This window comes from Semicossyphus pulcher, unplaced genomic scaffold (genome assembly GCF_022749685.1).
Source record: "Semicossyphus pulcher isolate SPU_LCO1_2020_fin unplaced genomic scaffold, fSemPul1.0.p SCAF_7, whole genome shotgun sequence".
Lineage (NCBI taxonomy): Eukaryota > Metazoa > Chordata > Actinopteri > Labriformes > Labridae > Semicossyphus > Semicossyphus pulcher.
In genome coordinates, this window is record NW_027211748.1 from 15,438,112 (window position 1) to 15,456,376 (window position 18,265).

The 18,265-nt window shown below is 41.6% G+C and overlaps 2 protein-coding genes across 2 annotated transcripts; one reads left to right on the plus strand and one right to left on the minus strand.

The window, feature by feature from the left end:
• Nucleotides 1-767: 767 nt before the first annotated feature.
• pter (phosphotriesterase related) lies at nt 768-4,326 on the plus strand. Its single transcript, XM_069685315.1, has 5 exons — nt 768-828; nt 1,270-1,748; nt 1,912-2,177; nt 3,120-3,260; nt 3,502-4,326. The coding sequence occupies exons 2-5, from the start codon at nt 1,317-1,319 to the stop codon at nt 3,710-3,712; spliced, it is 1,050 nt and encodes a 349-aa protein (XP_069541416.1). The 5' UTR covers nt 768-828; nt 1,270-1,316; the 3' UTR covers nt 3,713-4,326.
• A 44-nt stretch (nt 4,327-4,370) lies between these two features.
• Nucleotides 4,371-6,396, minus strand: LOC138612025 (complement C1q-like protein 3). Its single transcript, XM_069685316.1, has 2 exons — nt 5,776-6,396; nt 4,371-5,462 (listed from the first exon to the last, which is right to left on the minus strand). Exons 1-2 carry the CDS (start codon nt 6,394-6,396, stop codon nt 5,283-5,285), a joined length of 801 nt encoding a protein of 266 aa, XP_069541417.1. The 3' UTR covers nt 4,371-5,282.
• Nucleotides 6,397-18,265: the final 11,869 nt, after the last annotated feature.

An 18,265-nucleotide genomic window follows, 5' to 3' on the forward strand; every position in this document is an offset into this window, starting at 1 on the left:
TTACCAAATGGTTTAATCAAAGCTTAATAATTTTCAACTAAATGTTCAACTAATGTATGGCAATGACTGTGTATATATAGAACAATTATAAGTAGTTAATAAACAATAATTTGGGGTCCCATAGTTTGGCTATTGAGCATGAGACCATTTGACCTCTGACCTTCTGAGAAGTGCCACAGACTTTATTTAAATCTATGTACTATCAACTTATACTTTAAGATTTCAGACTTTAATGCAATAACAAACAAACATTATTAATTACTTTGTTACATTTAAAGACACGGATAATTCACTAACTTTTGCTGTTGGCTTTTTAATGGTCAGAATCTCATGTCTCATGAGAGTCTCATGCTTCAATAATTAGTCTACTTTACAATTAAATGATAATTAATAATTGGTCATTTTTTCACAGACAAAATATGTGTGTAAACAAATTATTAACGCAGTAGTTCATTATTTCGTAATTATGCTCAATAAAAAGATACATTTACAAAAAAATCAAATATGCTAAATTGTGCTATTTTATAAACAATAAAGCCTTGATAAGTCCATATTTATATTACGTATGGTAAAGTAGGGTTAGAGAAACATATCTTAAGTTCCAAAACATTTATATTCGAACAAATATTCAAAATACCATCAATACTAAAATGATGAACCACGCTTAACCAATGACTGTATACAGTGTATGCGTTTAACAGACATCCTGTCTGAAGAACTGTAGTCTCGTGTGTTCTCGCGATGAGTCACATATTCTGACTGCGCTAATCCCGTAGACGGAGTAACTGTCTGGCTGGTGGAGGTTGGACCATAATAAGCAAAAACAAGGTCAGAAAACTATTTTCCTGCAATTTAGATAAACTGAAGGTTTTAGGTCGTTAAAACTGTAATATCCGTTCAGCTTGTGCTGCAGCTCCGAGTTTACTGCACGCTGCTTTCGCTTGATTTCGACGAGATTTACTTTGCCAGAGTAGAAAACGTTGCTGTGATTAACTTTACGCCCACCACTAGAAACTCTTAAGTTATATCTTGCAAACCGAGCATGTAGCTAGAAAAGGAGGAAATAAATTCAACTTGTGGACACACCCTGAGGTTTGTTTAAATAAGGAACAGATCCTGCACTTCGCAGGCCAAAGGTCGCTCCTCTGCATGTACTGAGATCCACCTGTCAATCAGCGGTTACGGTCTCATTTAGCAAACACTCTCTAAGTGCTGCACAGGCCAAATAATACTTAACCACATCTGTTTGTTTTTTTGCCACGTGCAAAGGAATCCGTGTCCCCATTTCAGCTTGTTGGACTCCCTGAGCACCAGTCATGTCACAGTTAAGTGGGAAAGTCCAGACCGTCCTGGGTCTGGTGGATCCAGACCAACTGGGCCGCACCATGACCCACGAGCACCTGACCATGAGCTTCAAGTGCTGCTACTTCCCTCCTCTTCCGGGCGACGAGGCAGTAGCGGAGAACCCCTTCCACATGCAGCACATGCACTGGCTGAGACAGAACCCGTACAGCTGCCACGAGAACCTGCTGCTGCAGCAGGAGACCAGCGCGGTGCGGGACGAGCTGCTGACCTACAGGAAGTCTGGAGGAGGATCCATAGTGGAGAACACCACCACAGGCATTGACAGGGATTTGCCCACCCTGAGGCAGCTGGCCAAGGATACTGGGGTCCACATCATTGCTGGAGCGGGGTACTATGTGGACTGCACCCACTCTGAGGCCACCAAGAGGATGAGTGTGGAGAAGGTGTGTGTGCCTGACATGCTCTCTGTTCATGTGCATCAAGTCTGTTAAACTGCCAGAACAAACACATTAGTCAAGTCATTTGAATGCACTGATATGTGAGTAACTACTTTTAAATAGTGATGTCACCACCCTTAAACTGACTCCTCATTTCCTTCCCCCTCAGCTCACAGACATCATCGTCAGCGAGGTGCTTCATGGAGCTGATGGCACGGAAATCCGCTGCGGTGTGATTGGAGAGATCGGCACGGGCTGGCCAATCACGGAGAGCGAGACAAGGGTGCTGAAGGCCACAGCTCACGCCCAGGCCCAGCTCGGCTGCCCCGTCATCATCCATCCTGGCAGGAATCCCGCCGCTCCGGCTGAAGTCGTCCGGATTCTTCAGGAGGCGGGCGGTGACATCAGCAAAACTGTTATGTCACACCTGGACAGGTGAGGAGTCCACGAGATGATATTATTTTTAAAGGAGCAATTCGCCCCTGGTAAAAGCCACTGTCAATCAAAGCTTGTGTTCTCTGTAATCCATAGTAGCAATAATATTTGAAATTGGCGCCATAGCTGTGGAGAAAGTTGTACAAACAGCTCGTGGTTTTGCGCATTCTACATTCATACAACACCCAGAGTGCATTGTGCCCCTCCCTCTGGAAGGAACGGCCTAGCGAGAGACGCTGGAGTGAAATACAGACAACGCATTTTACGTAGTGAGGCGGAGGTTTTCCAGGGCCCATTGGAGAAGCGGATAGCGTTCTCAAAGGCACAGAGCGAAACCTCGTTTTTTTCCTACATTTATGGTATTAGCTCCCCATAATAGCATGATAGGACTGAGGTTGAAAATTGGTGAACTGGCCCTTTAACCCTTACTAACAAAATCATCTCCCTCATGAAGTTCCTCAGCTCTGTATTCTCTGGAAGCCTGTTTGGTGCATTAAGACGATACAGGATTCAGAGTGTAGATGACTTGACCTTCATTTGTCTCTTCACTTTCAAGTAGTGACATTTAATATAAGTGACCTTTAGTAGTACCTTTAGAGTAATTTTTAAGAATTGAATATTAAAGAAGGAAAAACCAGTGTTAATGTTTATGATATAATTCAGTTTGAGAATGAAAAATGCTTTGTGCCTGGATTTATTACGTCAATCTACATGCTATTTTTACCGCCCTCTATCACAATGCAGAAGGACAGGTGAAAAGAAAGGTGGCGTTTCATGAGATAAATTACAGGGTGGATCAAAAACATCTGCTTTTCTAAACATATAAGACAAGTCACTTCTAATATGACTTAAAAAACTGCAAGCTGGGTTTGGGATAAAGTTTATCGCTTAAAATGCAGGACCTATCACCTTCATTTCACTAACTTTCTTCTCTTCACACAGGACCATATTTGATAATGGTCAACTGCTGGAGTTTGCCAAGCTGGGCAGTTATCTGGAGTACGATCTGTTTGGAACGGAGATGCTGAACTACCCGTACAACCTGGAGCTGGACATGCCCAGCGACAGCCAGAGAGTGAAGACGTGAGTAACACCGGCCGGAGTTTAAGTTCAGTCTGACTGTCGCGATTAGTGTGACCACAGTGATGTTTCCACACTTTAATGTAACCTCAGTGTTAAATTGTGTACCTATCTAACCAGAGAAAGACAGGTTTAAAAACAGATGATGGCAGATTGGCAGGATGTTCCTTATCTTAAATTTTCACTTGTGTTATGTTTAAGCCCCGTAGTTTTTTTCCACACTTCTTTATTCACCTTTCTGTAGTTTGGCGTTCCTTGTGAAGGAGGGCTACGAGGACAAGATCCTGGTCGCACACGACATCCACACCAAGAACCGTCTCACCAAGTACGGCGGCCACGGCTACTCTCACATCCTGAACAACATCGTACCCAAGATGCTGACGAGGGGCATCTCGCAGCACCATGTGGACAAGATCCTCATCGACAACCCCAAACGCTGGCTGACCTTCAAATAAAGCCACAGAAGAAACCAAGGAAGCATTTTGATGTGAAGATTGTTTCATTTCAGGTGATGACTAAACACTCAGATCTTTGCAATAAACACAGACGAAAGTCATTCGTGAATGTGTTTTTGGACCCTCAACCAAAAATGTGCATAAATGTGTCTTTAATATTGATGCTTCTAAATTTTTCAGCATCGCAAAATGTTTTTTAACTCGTCTTTCCAATGGAAATAAATCACAAGCAATAGTTTCAACCAGCTTTTTTAATAGAGGCATGATTAATTAAAACTTCTTTCTACATTTGTGATTAAACATTTGTAAGCTAATTAAATGAAAGAGCTTTGCAGGATCACGGTGCCTCTCATGAGCAGCCTTGTTTTGGTCCCATTCACGTCATAAAAAAAATGCTTTTTTTTCTTGTCTGCAGGACTTTGAATGCAATCTGTGACAAGTATTTTCCTGCGTGGTGCTCAGACACATGGTGCTAATTGATTTGTCGTTTTCAATGTCAACGTCACACAGCTGCTTTCTTTGTATTCGTAAGCGACATCTCCGCTAACAGGCTGTACTGGATGAAAGTAAACGAGCGCGTTGGTAATCAGTATGCTGCCCTGCTCTCGACACAATGCGGCGGTGTTAGATGAGTTGTCCTGTTGCCCCTCAGTGGGTGTCTGGGTGTCTCTGGGAGGCTGAGTGGCTGGCAGGCCCGAGAGATGAAGGACATGTTCTCCTCTCATCTGGGAACAGGTGGCCTCACAGGGTGACTCCTCACCACATGATCAATGGCACGATCGCAGCGGCAACGGAAGAACTGTACAACTTTGATTAATCTTGTGTGAGGATTAAAAAGTGAGGCGGAGGTTTAATTTTACATTATATTTGTACACATTAGCTGACAGTCCTGACAGACAGAAATGTTACATACATGGATCTGCCTAAGTTTTGTGATAGTCTAACCACCAAACTAACCTGTGTCCCCATCCAGCTGTTAAGGAAATGAGTTACAATGATCATTTTGTATCATGAACATCAGAATGGCCGTTTACAGATTCTCCTTAAAGTGTTGAAATGTCATTTTTATAATCATGCATCACTACATCTTTTACACTTCACTTATAAAACCCAACAACTGTTCACTATTTTTGAAAAATAAAGCACACTTATGGATTAACAACACTGACAGAGTGGTGATTATGTGAGTATAATTTCAGCCTCTGAGTGTTAAAGGTCAATACATTAATCTCTCAATCACCCAGCAGGTGCAGCCACAGCATGTTTGACATCAGCAAACTTAATTTGTAAAGCTAAACAGTTCATTCAGGGTGCAAGAGCAACAATAACCAACCTGACAGCGGTACATTTCAGTGCTGTACACTTTAAAATCCATGATAATATTCTGTAATTACACTGTATACAGTTCTTTTTTTTTTTACGCATGACGTCCTCCACATCCTCCTGGACTCTTTGCAATATGGAAATGTTGAGCTCTGTCTTTAATAATCCATCTGACATGGAGTCGGGCATGAGCAGTGAAGCAAGCTGTAAATGCAGAGCAGATCTTTTTTTTTTTTTTGCCCGTGTCTCAATCAGCGTACAACATGAAGCCGGAGAAAGTGCTGTACTTGTTGTTGTTGCCCCCGTGCGCCTTTCCGCCGTCGAGCTTGATGTATATCTCGTCCCCGGGCTCCAGGTGCAGGACGACACTGTTGCTGGCGTAGTCGTAGTTCTGGTCGGCGTCCTGGGCGATGGCACTGGCTCTCACCTGGAAAGAAAATGAGACATTTCTGCATATGAAGCGTGTCTCTGTTTTGAAATCAGAACCGTGGACAGCTCCATCAGTGACGACACATGTATTTTTTGTGTCATACTTTAAAAAATCAGCAGACTACTTCGCTGTAAGAATACTTTGTTTTTAAATGTCCGTGAAGTTTATGTTTTAAGTGTCTTTTTTTAGATACAACTGTGCGTAAAATTTGTGCGTAAAATGTGTCCATTAAAAGACGTCTTTTAACGGAGTATTACAAAGACTAAAACAAATGTTAAGATCATAAATTATAATGAAATGAGAGTGCTACCTGGTTGTTTTTGCAGAGGTCAGCCCACATGCTGGTCCCGTCTCCTCCTCGCATCAGCACATGGTAAACAAAGAAGTAAATCCCGGGTATCGAGCAGGTGAATTTCCCTGTAGCGGGGTCATAGTGGTTGCCAAGATTTGTGACTACGTCGTCGAATTTCAACACTTCGTAACCCTCGTGCTGCTTCTTCAGTCCTGCGTAAAACGCGATCTTTGGGATTGTGTTGTAAGTGGCAGCGCTGATGGCACCGTTTGGACCATTTGCCCCAGGCGCTCCGGGTAGTCCCGGAGGGCCCGGCGCCCCCCTCTCTCCGGGGGGACCAGCAGGTCCAGGGGGCCCTGGCTCGCCAACCGGACCCCTCGGACCCATCCTCCCCACGCGCCCCGGCTCTCCTTGGGGACCCTGGATGAACGTCGGCAGCGACTGGACCAGCCGGTTGTCTTTGATCGGGTTGGTTGCCTTTGCCGTGGCTGTTGCAGCTGTCCCGTGGGAGTCGCACACCATCTGACAGGAGCCGAGCATCTCATAGCGGGCTGGCGTCCCGGCGGTGTTCACCACGACCGGGATCAGAACCACCAACACCAGCACCAGCGCTACCCCACAAACACCAGTTGCGATCATCTGCGCTCTGCGGATCCGCGGTGTTCTCCGGAGTGGATGGTCTTCCAGCCTGCTTGTTGACGATTTATTTGCAGAGAGAAGAATTTCACCTGCTCTCTTATTATACTGCAACTTTTGGAGATGAAATAATCCTTTGAATGTTTATGCGCAAAAGTAACCATCCACAACTTTTACGCGCTGCAGTATCCGTCAGACTGATGCATCTCCGCTTTCTCAATGCAGGAAAAACAACAACAATCGACTTTTTTAGAGGAAAAAAACTACTCCTTCTGCGTTATATTGTTATGCAGCACAAAGTCAGCCGCATAAGTTTCTGTCCACCTCGGTGCCACGGGAGAGAATGGGCGAGAAATTAACCCGCGTCTTTGTTGAAGAGGGAGGGGAGGGTGGAGGTGATGGATGGGATAGAATCCACGCGTTTCTTCAATCAAAAGAGAGAAAGTGGAAATCTTTCAAACACTGATGCAACTTCGCAGATCGGAAACGTGACTTCTTTCTGTTATGTATTTATTTGTGCATTCTAGGAGCTACTTCGTATCATTTCCGGGTTTTTAAAAAACAAAAACAAAGTAGCACTACTTTTTCTGTAAGATTACGGTGACGTTACATCCCACAACACGTTATCGGAAGTCACCCAAACAGCTCTAAAGGTCTTGAGCATAATTAGGCCCATTAAAGACCAAAAGCTATACTCCTTTGGCACCTGGTCACACCTCAGTGGCTCCCCGTGTCCAATTTATCATTGGGAGAAAATCTATAGAGCCTCTGAGAGGAAGGGGGGAGTCACTGGGATCTGGCAGTGAGGGATGACTTCACACAAATATACTTTTGAAATAAGTGAATGCTGAGCAGTTTAAAAGGAAAATATGGTGAGATCACTTCATTAATTAACCATGGGAAATCAGCAAGAGCAGCTGGAAGTTAAATATCTATATGGTACATCTCATATTGATCTATAAGATTTAAAACTCAATGTCCAGTCCAGATCAAACTTCAGCAGCGGCTCTCTTGAGCTTTGAGTGATGAAGGGCTAATTCTTGGTGAGGAGGGCAGAGGATGATGTGCTCATGAATGCAGAGGCAGACACTCTGTTTGATGACGCCTCACTGCTGGAGGAGAAATAGATGAACCAGGAGGGAAAACACAGTTAGCCTTGTTTGTTTGGGAGGAGCGAGGTTTTGATTGCAGCCTGAGTGAAATTGCAAAGAAAACTGTTTGTTGAATCAATTGCAAACAGAACTGCTATTAAAAAGAGGCGTTTTGTACATGCTACTATTAACTCAAAAATACAACAATAAAACACTGAAATAACTTTAAAACAGCCTTGGCTGCACGGTGGTGCAGGGGTTAGCTAGAAGGTTCCTAGTTCGAGTCCCGGCTCGCAGTGGGCCTTTCTGTGTGGAGTTTGCTTGTTCTCCCCGTGTATGCGTGGGTTCTCTCCGGGTACTCCGGCTTCCTCCCACAGTCCAAAGACTTGCTCGTTAGGTTCATTGGTGACTCTAAAATTGCCCGTAGGTGTGAATGTGAGCGTAAAAGGTTGCCTGTCTCTCTCCCTGTGATTGACTGGCGATCAATCCAGGGTGTGCCCCGCCTCTCGCCCAATGACGGCTGGGTTTGGCTCCAGCTACCCACGACCCTGAACAGGATAAGCGGTATAGATAATTGATGGATGGATGGAACATCTTGTCTGTTCAAAGATGTCAATGGTGTCAATGGACCAAAAAGTTGTATACAGCAAGGACTTTGAGAAATGTCTAAAACAACTCAAATAAAGAAAGAAAAGGTGTTCATTTTGTTGGCATTTAAGACAGAAACTTGTCAAAAAGAGCATGTGCATTCAAATTGCTGGTTGGAGGACGTGCTCCACAAAATCACTGAAGAGATTATTTTTCAACCGACACATTTTAGGTTAATTTTAGTTTCTCCTCTCGCTGAGGACACGCCCCGGCCTCCTCGAAACATCGGACAAAAGAAGAAGGACAGACAGCCTGCCACACTAACAATGATGTTATTGTTGTAACACTCATCTGATATAAAATCACACCTTGTTCTGTTGAAGGTACAACACAGGATAAAAACATTTAATGGATTCAGATCTATTGTTGGTTTTTAGGTTAGGACATTCACAGTGTTGATTCATTCTCCAGCCGACAGCTTTACTCTCTGGGCCCAACCTCATCGCTCTCGTCATCGCCGAGTCGTTTTAAAATGTCTGGCATCTAAGTTGAAACTTTTTTCCCGGTGTAGAGACGCAGTTTGATCCCAGTTAAAATATCAGTCATTTGAGGCCATTAGAAAAAAGACCAACAATAAAATGTGTTCTAATAAAATGCCACAAAAGCTGCAGTAAAGCCCATAGAGCTTGTCTGAACTAGGGATGCACAATATTGGATTTTTTGCTGATATCTGACATGCCGATATTTTTGGTGATTTTCAATATTGATATATTACGCACGTGTTTTTTTTCACCTAACTCTGTTCTGAAAATAACATCAAGTCTCCCCTGTAGTGGAATTGATATCACGCCTACTCCCATTGTAGTGGCCCACTGGCAGATTTTTAAAATGTACACATTCAGTGGTGCACGCAGTGCGTATGCACACCCGCGCCGAGTTAATGTTGTACCATTACGTGAAGCTTTTTTAGGGAATCATCCAGCATTGAGGCATAATTAAAACGATTTATCGGCGGAAAAATGACATATCTGCTGATGCCGATATGTCATTTTCAAGTCATCATCTGCAGATACTGATAACGTGCCGATAATATCGTGCATCCGTGGTTTGAACCGCCTCTGACCTGGCAGATCGCTGATCATGGTTTATGGGCTGGCAACTTGGGTGGCCAATCAGATTGAGGAGGGGGCTCAGGCTTCCCCTAGGAAAAGCCTCTGCATATAGAGGCCTGGCTGGATGGATGGTAATGGATCACTTGCGTTTTTGACATGCTATGATGTTTGGTGCAGTGGCCTTTCATTCATGAAAGACTGTAACTAGTCTTGCAAGAATGACTTATCTTACAAAAATACAATTCACAATACAATTTCATTTAGGTTTCTTTCATTCATGCCTCTTTGGTACAGATGACTGTAGTCTGGGTGGGCACTAATGTGAACTAAAATACATGATCTTTTCTTAAAGATCACACATTGTCTGTGGGATGGGTGCAAAGAGGCAAATAGAATTGCATATAATAGAATAGAATATAAGGACACGCAATCACACGAACACAGTGGGACATACTGTGGCGGCTATGAGTCAGTGAGCACTTGTTAGCGGTCAGGCTCTTTCCCTCCAGTTGGCACGAGCCTCGAGTGACTCAGGGAGACTTGTCGACCAGGAGCCGGAGAGAACAGCCGTGTCAAAATCCACCGAAAGCTGTGGGAAGAAGACACAACTTGTAATAGAAAGCTTTTCACAGTATCACACCGACTGAATCAGAGTGCACCTTTCTTTTTTGTCTGATTAAAAACCGCCTTACACGTGTCAAAGGTTGACTTTCATCACTCTTTTCCAGCACAGGATCTTAGCTACTCAGCTCACCTCCGCGGCCGTACTGAAGGATTCCTCTGGTGCTGCAGAGATCTGACAGGTTGTTTTGAGTCTCGACTTTTGGAGTTCATTTACAAGCAGTCGGGCAGGAGTCCTGGGGGAGCCTGATGATTTTTGACACCCGGACAAGCAGATGTTTCAGAGGACATGAATAAAACATCCCGCCCATCTGACCACGGACTGCAAGATTTTGTGAGTGTCTAATGAAAATATGAGGCGTGATTTCAATTCACAAAGCCAAAAAAAAAATCTCTTTGTCAGATAAAGGAGAGGCAACATGAAATATGTATGACACCTAAGCAGCCTGACCTGATTAGCTAAGCAGGGTTCAGCTGTGGTCATGACAATCAAAGCCCAGACAGGTTCATCAAAGAGTCCACGTGGTGAATGGGCAGGAAACTGAATGGACCCCTCGTTACCAGCCGGGAATATAAACAGAAATATTATGTGACCATTGACACTCAAGTGTTTATCAACTGATAAAACAGCATGTGTGCCCGGCAGCGATAAGATGCACGTCCCTCAGTGCTTTTCACGCCTTCTGCTCTTTCAGATTTCGAGTGTTTATTCCTCTTTCGCAGTGAAAAGGCCGGGCTCAACAGTTCAGCTCAGCAGGGGACGAGAGGGAGGGATAACAGAATGCGTTACCACACCACCCACTCAAAGCTGCTCCTGTTCTGTATTTAAGACGAGAGGCAATCACAATCACACAGGGTGGGACTTTGGTTTCATGCTGGAGAACATTTCTTTTCATTCAAGTGAAAATCAAGGTGTGATTAGGGATTGTTTTGTTTGATTTTGTCTTTTACTTCCAGTTTTAAAGGGAACAATTCCTGTTAAACCGTTACTTTGATCCATGTGTGTGTGTGTGTGTGTGTGTGTGTGTGTGTGTGTGTGTGTGTGTGTGTGTCCTTGTGTCAGTATGCTGCTTGTGTCTCTACTCAAAGGTCCCTCCTCTCTGTTCTTTTGTGCACTTCTGAAAAGGACACTTTTAGCATTCATATTTGTAAATGAATGAAAGCAACGAGTAAGCTCTTAAAATACTTTTATACTTAGCACTTAACACAAGGTAAAAATAAGACAAGTGTAGATTCAAATATAACAGATTACTCAGAGCTTTAAACACACTTCAGGCTACTTCAGGTTAAAATACTTGTGGCTTTGGGTATTCATTACAACTACATTAAAACAAACCATAAACAATTGCAGGAGAGAGAAAACATTGCTAAAAAAAATAGATGCACACAGAAGCTGTCACACTGTTGCACACTTCAAAACATCTCGTTAATATGCATAGAGTTATCCTCTTATCCGCTCAGACACACTACAAAATATCTCCGCCATTCATGACTGTAGTTTAAAGTTGTCATCTCGAAGATGACAGACAGTGTTGCACGTGCTCCGGTTGTAACTCTTGATTTTCCTCGCTGACGGTCGCTTTCCTTTTAGACTGTTTGCCTTCATCTGAGCGTCCAATTTGTTTCTTTTTCTTTGGATTTTCACTTATTGTTGAAGTTGTATCTGTAGTCATCGACCTTTTCTTTGTTTGTTCAGCCATAGTAGATTACTGTTTACTCGCAACACTTGCAGAGAGCGGAAAAGCAGCCGCTTAGCTCCGCCTACCCTCTCTGGCAGACCAACCACTGCTTGGTGTTGGAAAACGCGTCACGAACTGGGCGCTGCTTGAGATTTTTTCTGCGAAAGTCGCACCAGACGGCCAGTCCATAATACTGCAAATGCGAAGGCTTTCATCAGTGGGCCATAGGCTCAATCAGCGTTGTGTTACCTCACTCGGCGATAGATAGTGACTTAACAGACATTTATTTAAATGAAAATCTTCAAGATTATCACTTTGAGTCACACTTATTTACATATATGAAGACAAACAAACAATACAATCTTATTTATTTTTAAAGTTATTTACAAAATTAAGTTTCAGGTCTTGTGCAGTAAACTTTCTTTTACTTGTCGCACCTGGCGTGTCGCACTCAAATTTGAAAAAGTATTGACTCAAGGTTATTTCAGTTTGCAACAGCTTGAAATAATCTCACTACTTTCATTCTGAGAAAATGAACCTTTAAGGTTTCAGTAACAGGCACAACATGGATTCAATTGTTGGTAGTCAGACAGCTAAGGACTTCTATTTGTACGTCTCCAGCGAGTCCACCGATACAGTAATACCTGCTGCCATAGATCCAGCATTAAAACACAATGTGTCTAAACGTGTCCCCTTACATACAAACTATTCAGCCCCCCTTTGAGATGCAATCATTGTAATTTCGACCTTGTACTTCTATTTGAAAGATTCGTGGTTGAACAATGCCGCTGATTGCTGTAGCTACATATCAGCATGGTTAACCACAGCACGTTACTAATTCAATTAAAACATCCTGTTTTCCTCTCCGCAGCCTCCTCCTGTCCTCCAGCAGGAGCGCAGAGCCAAACACGTCATCACTCACATACAGTCTGTGAATAAGACGTTGAATCATGAGTTGCATCCTGTGGGAGGCTCAGTAACAATATAGAAGGTCTTACAAGTAGAGGAAGTATAAGAGTATGTAAAGTATGAGCAAGGGCAGAGACCCAGAGACCTGGACCTATAGATGTTTGCCTCTGACAAACATGGATTTGCATGAAAATATTCCTGAAATCTTCTGTGATAATGTTACTCTCCAACTCTCCACAGCGTCAGCTCAATAGTAGGGGACACTGGGACCCACGTAAACCTGAACATTTTTAATTCCTTTTCAGAGGGAAATAGTATTTTTCTTTTTCCTGCACTTCTTTCTCTTGTATTTTTAGATTTTATAAATGAATTGTAGTGTCTTCTAAGGAAGCCCTAAGCGGACATGCATCTATACATTTTATGTAATTGGAGTAAATCCGGTTGTTTTCTCGAGATCTCGAGATAACAACGCTGCACCACCGTAACGTCAGATGATCATTTCTCATATCCCCAGAGCTGCAAAAGCACAAAACAAACATGCAAACAGGCTTAAAGTAATAAACTCGAAGATTTTCATTTAAATAAATGTCTAATAAGTGAAAATCCAAAGAAAAAGAAACAAATTCGACGCTCAGATGAAGGCAAAGAGTCTAAAAAGGTAAGATACCGTCAGCGAGGAAAATCAAGATTTACAACTGGAGCAGCCGTGGACGTCACACATGAAACACTGTCTGGATATCTGGGAAGTGTGCTCCCACAATTACCATAATACCATTACCATATGGTTTATCGCCATAGGTGCCGCCAAAGAGAACGAAATTGAGATCTTCGAGATTGATAACTTTAATTTACCTCATTAGTGTGAGGGCAATGGCAGCATGGCATGTCCTGGTCTGTAATATCACAGTGACCAGCCTGTTGTTTTGTTTTCTCGATCACCGGAAAATTATCCCGTTATCATGAGAAAACAAGCTTTGTTATCTTGAGATTATGAGATAAAATAATCCGTTATAATTGGGAAACCAGCTCTGTCATCTCCAGATTACCAGATAAAATAGTCGAGATCTCCAGAAAAAACTGAAATTAAATCGTTATTACAGGAAAACAAGCTTTGTTATCTCGAGATAATGAGATAAATTAATCCGAGATAATGAGATAAATCAATCCGTTATAATGGGGAAACCAGTGTTGTCATCTCGAGACAACGAGAAAAAAAGAGTCGAGATCTCGAGGAAAACATGGAAATTAAGTCGTTATTAAAGGAAAAAAAGCTTTGTTATCTTAAGATAATGAGATAAATTAATTTGTTAAAATAGGAAAACCAGCTTTGTCTTCTCGAGATAAATAAGTCGAGATCTCGACAAAAAAACAGAAATGAAGTCGTTATTACAGGAAAACCAGCATTTTTGTCTTGAGATAACGAGATAAATAAATCAATTCCGAGAAAACAACCGGAAATTACTTGACACGGGAGTAAATAAAATGTACGGATGCATGTCTGCTTAGGGCTTCCGTAGTCTTCTAATAAAATAGGACACATTGAATGCATTTCATTGAATCATCAAACTGTAAATTAAGTTTACAATAAATTAGTTTCACCTTGACGAACAAGATCAAAAAGCTGCTTTTGTTTTAACAGGTATACATTTATAAAAATTAGAGAGGGTTTATACATCTTAATAATTTATTTAACCTATTTTTCCTTTTTACGATTTTTCTGAAATTAATGTATATTAACATCTATTTTACATTTTTTTGACACTACATTTACTTTTACTTTGAAAGACAAAAAAGGGAGATATACTACATCATAAATACTCCACTGCTTGTTAGCAAGCAATCTGAGAACACTTGATATATTTAAAGGGTTAATGTCACTGTTTATACAGCAATTCATAAAAAGTACTTAAAATATTCTCTTTTATGGTTTTATTTTTTGACAAACTATCGAGTGAAACATTTTCAGGAAATTTGCTCCCTGAGTGTTTTGATCGCTCACTATGAAACTTTATGTATTGCAACCTGGAATGCAGGATTACAACAAAGGATTACAACAAAATCAAATCCCCCATGCAACAAAAAAAAATAAGTAGATTGATTTTCATCGAGATGTCAGTCGATGCACCGTTTCGTTGATGGCATCAGAGGGTGGAGTGTCACATTTTCTGCCGATGAGATTGAGCGGCAGCGAGAGGCTTAGTGGCAAATACAATCGAGGAGTGTAAACATACTGAGGGCCGCGAGAGGCCGATCAATGCCTCCAGTCTGGGATTGATTAATTACCTCAAGAAAGAGACTGAGGTGTGAGGGCACCAGAGAAACCTGATCAGAACAAGATTTATCACCCAATCTCTGTATCATCACTCCCTCCCTCTCTCTTTTCTCTTGTCCTACCTTTTTTAAACCTGCCCTTCTACATTTACTGACTGGAGAGTGTCATGTGAGAGTGTGAATGACCTCTGAACATGTATGTAGAGGTAAAAATAAAGTAAATAAAGTAAAAGGCCCACTGACCCCATGAAATTATCAACGTGTAACTTGTGTATAAGTAGGGGCTATAAAACATAGAGTTTAACAAATTACACAACATTAAAAACATAATATTCATAATGATTGTTGTTTTGTTATCGTTAAACTAAACTCAATGTCCTCTCACTTTTTTCAAATATTTTCAACCAACTTTTCTGTGACATTCCTTTGTTCATTAAACATTAACAACATTAAATGTGCAGCCTCTTAAAAATATATGTTTTTTTAATAGGCTACATTGATTAAAACAGGACACCATACAGTAAATATAGCATCCTGCTATTTCAAGGACTGCGTGTTGCCACCCCTTCGTCTAAAGGCAGACCTGAGCGTTTTTAAATCGTCACTTGAAATGTAGCCAGAATTAATTATTTTGTTTTATTTTATGAGTTATTTGAGGAAATGTTAGAGTAGATTGGTCAACTATGCACTTTTAGCCATAGTATTGTTAACATTCACTAGTTCACAACAGTTAGCCCAATTTAAGTAGGCTAGTTCACATGGCTAATGTCAAAATTGGATATTACAAATTCACTATTGTTGCATTACCTTCATCAAGGCTGGCTGAGTGTGCTGCTTCAGTGCTGGTCAAGTTCTCCCATCTCAGTTTCATTAAATTAGTTTCTTTTTTCCTAAAACAAAAAGAAGTTGGAGTTAGCTTTTCATCACAGCATCAAACAAAGCTACTTTAGAACCACATTCTGGTTAGCTGTGTAATCAATCCTAATGTTTATATGGACCATAAAAAGTGATATAACTGTCTGAAAACCAAGCAGGGCTAGCTTTCCTCACCTTGATCAATTTATCAACCTCTGAAAGTAAGGTCTAAGTTTGGATGCCCACGTATCAATAGTAAGATCGCGTTTGATTTAGTCGTGCCATCAGCTAGTTAGCTAGCTAGCAATGTAAGCTAGTTACAGTTACAGTTGGTTAATTTAGCATAAGAAGTGAAGTCCTCAGCTGCTGGTGTGTTTGCTGTGCTGGTAAGAGTGCTCTGCCTTAGCAACAATTAGCACACAATGTATCATGGGAGAGTTTGAGAAAAGACGAAAAGAAGTTTGCAGTCCATGGTCGCATTTGAAGGAGTCTTTGAAGTGGAGTAGCTTCTATTGGGTAGCTGTGACTTTTGGCTCTTAAATGCAGCTGTGTGAAAATGTGCCCCTAAAAATAGTCCAGCACAAAGCCTATTGAGAGATTACTTTTACTTGATGTAATCTGTTAGAAAGTGAGATTAGTTCAATTATGTTACCTTTTGATTTAGCAATGCTAGCTGTTTCCAGTATTTGGGCTAAGCTTTGTGTTTCAAACAGGACATACACAGAGAAAGAAACGAGGATGATGTGATAGGGTAAGATCAAATCTAATATGGATACAAATCAGGCTCACATTCAAAACAACCACAACCAATCATAGGACAGGAGAAGCAGAACTCTTTCTTTCCTCAAATCTGCAATTACACACAACTAACTTCAAATCTACACAGTGATTACAACAGTAACAAGCAGTTACGTTATGTCAGCCTCAAGAAAACAATGCAGCTGTTGATTGGTGATGCAGGGGGTTCCTCTGACTCATGTGCTCTTCAAACAATACATTGTTTCCGTTTTGTTGCAGCGTCATGCTAACATGCAGGACAAAGATTGAAACAGATTATATGTCTGTATTTTTTGCCCTATCGGTGAGGTTTGCTAAACAGAACAAGCATTAGCACCTTAACAAACTCAGAAAATCACAGAAATATCTTACCTGACATTGCTCTGAGTGAATCCTCTTGACGTGAAAAAATAAATTAAAAAATCTCCAGCTGTATCGCTAATCAAACACTTTTACCTGCTACATCAGCCACCTAAGGCTGTAGCTACCACTGAAGACACTGAGGTCAATCCCCCTGTAGTTTTCAAGCAATATGGGAGATTTAGCATGACAGGCTATATTAAGCAGATTTATAATTAAGAAGATGATAATCTGATAATTTATAGAAGCTGCGCGCAACTGTTTTGTAAACTCCAACTGTACACTACCTGCACGGCACCAAAGGGCAGACTGGCAAAGTTAATGACTAGCTAACTTACATTCATCAGGTGAGTATGCGCTGCCCCCCCAAGGAGACATGCAAGATTCATAAAGTGCATTGAGGGAGTTGGACACATGATTAAAGTCATTCTGAAGCATTTAGCTAATAGCTATTCCTCAAACTGTTTGAAACTGATCCGACCGTTTAACACCATTAGCTCGCAATGTTTAGCCTTTACATTTAAAAAAAATCTATAAGTGCACGAGAGAGAAATTTGAATGCAAATTCCTGTTTTAAGTTAAAATAATAAATCAAGATATCAAATAAATTCTGTGCGAGACTGTTGAATAATTTCATTTCCAAGCTAAATGCCAGCTAAAGTTCATATGTGGACCAGATAAACGACTTTAATAGTTATGCAGAATACTGAACACAATACTTTTGTCAATTCACAACAGCTCCTGAATCTGAGTGAGCGGTTCTGGTCGGTCATATGGATCTCCTCATATAAGACTGCACACAGCGAATAAACCGGTCACTGTCATCACAGGGACAGCCACATGACAGCGCGGCTGTCTGATGCATGACTGTCTCTCTGTCGCCCTACATCCCCACCCGAACTAATGATGACCTTTGATTCCCAAAAGATGTCAGGAGATGAGAGAAAAAAAACGCAAACGCACCCAATTAATTTGGGGTGAAGAGGACTGGAACGTGTGAGCCCGTCATGCTGCCGGAGTGAGCGGTGAGGAGCACCAGGAAAGACAGAGCTCAGTATAATTAGGATTCAAGAGGCCCATTGTCAAAGATAATTAAAGCTGACAGCCACTGTGGAGAGGAGAGGAAGAGAGCGGAAAACACCTTCAAACTACATGCTTCACTTTAACACACTTCCTTACACAGTCTTTCAATCTTTATACCTCACACACTCACGCACACTCCACCTGCGGTACCATCCATCATCCCAGCGTGCTCCCAAAGTGCAAACTATGCAATAAAATAGATGACAGATTAATAGAGACTAAAAGGCAGTTGTGGTGTCTACGTGTACAGTACTTTGAACCAGAAGTCAAATCATTATTAGACGTGACAGATTCAGCAGTGTGCAGACAGCTGGCCATCTCACACTCAGCTGTGTGTGTGTTTGAGGCTGAGGAGAAACTTACTTTTTTATTTTTTTTAAAGAGGGGGTATTATGTTGTTTCACATTTAAAGACATATATATAATGTTACAATGTTGGATGTGCAGACTAAACGTGGGTGAAGTTTAAAATCTGTAGGTAAAAGTATGCGGGGAGTAATCCCCAGGCTTCTCAGCTCAGGCTGCTG

Coding starts and splice junctions, on each gene's coding strand:
- LOC138612025 (XM_069685316.1), bottom strand. CDS start 6,396: ATGATCGCAACTGGTGTTTGTGGGGTAGCGCTGGTGCTGGTGTTGGTG. Junction 5,463..5,775: donor ACCTCTGCAAAAACAACCAG/GTAGCACTCTCA, acceptor TTTTCTTTCCAG/GTGAGAGCCAGTGCCATCGC.
- pter (XM_069685315.1), top strand. CDS start 1,317: ATGTCACAGTTAAGTGGGAAAGTCCAGACCGTCCTGGGTCTGGTGGAT. Junction 1,749..1,911: donor AGAGGATGAGTGTGGAGAAG/GTGTGTGTGCCT, acceptor CTTCCCCCTCAG/CTCACAGACATCATCGTCAG. Junction 3,261..3,501: donor GACAGCCAGAGAGTGAAGAC/GTGAGTAACACC, acceptor ACCTTTCTGTAG/TTTGGCGTTCCTTGTGAAGG.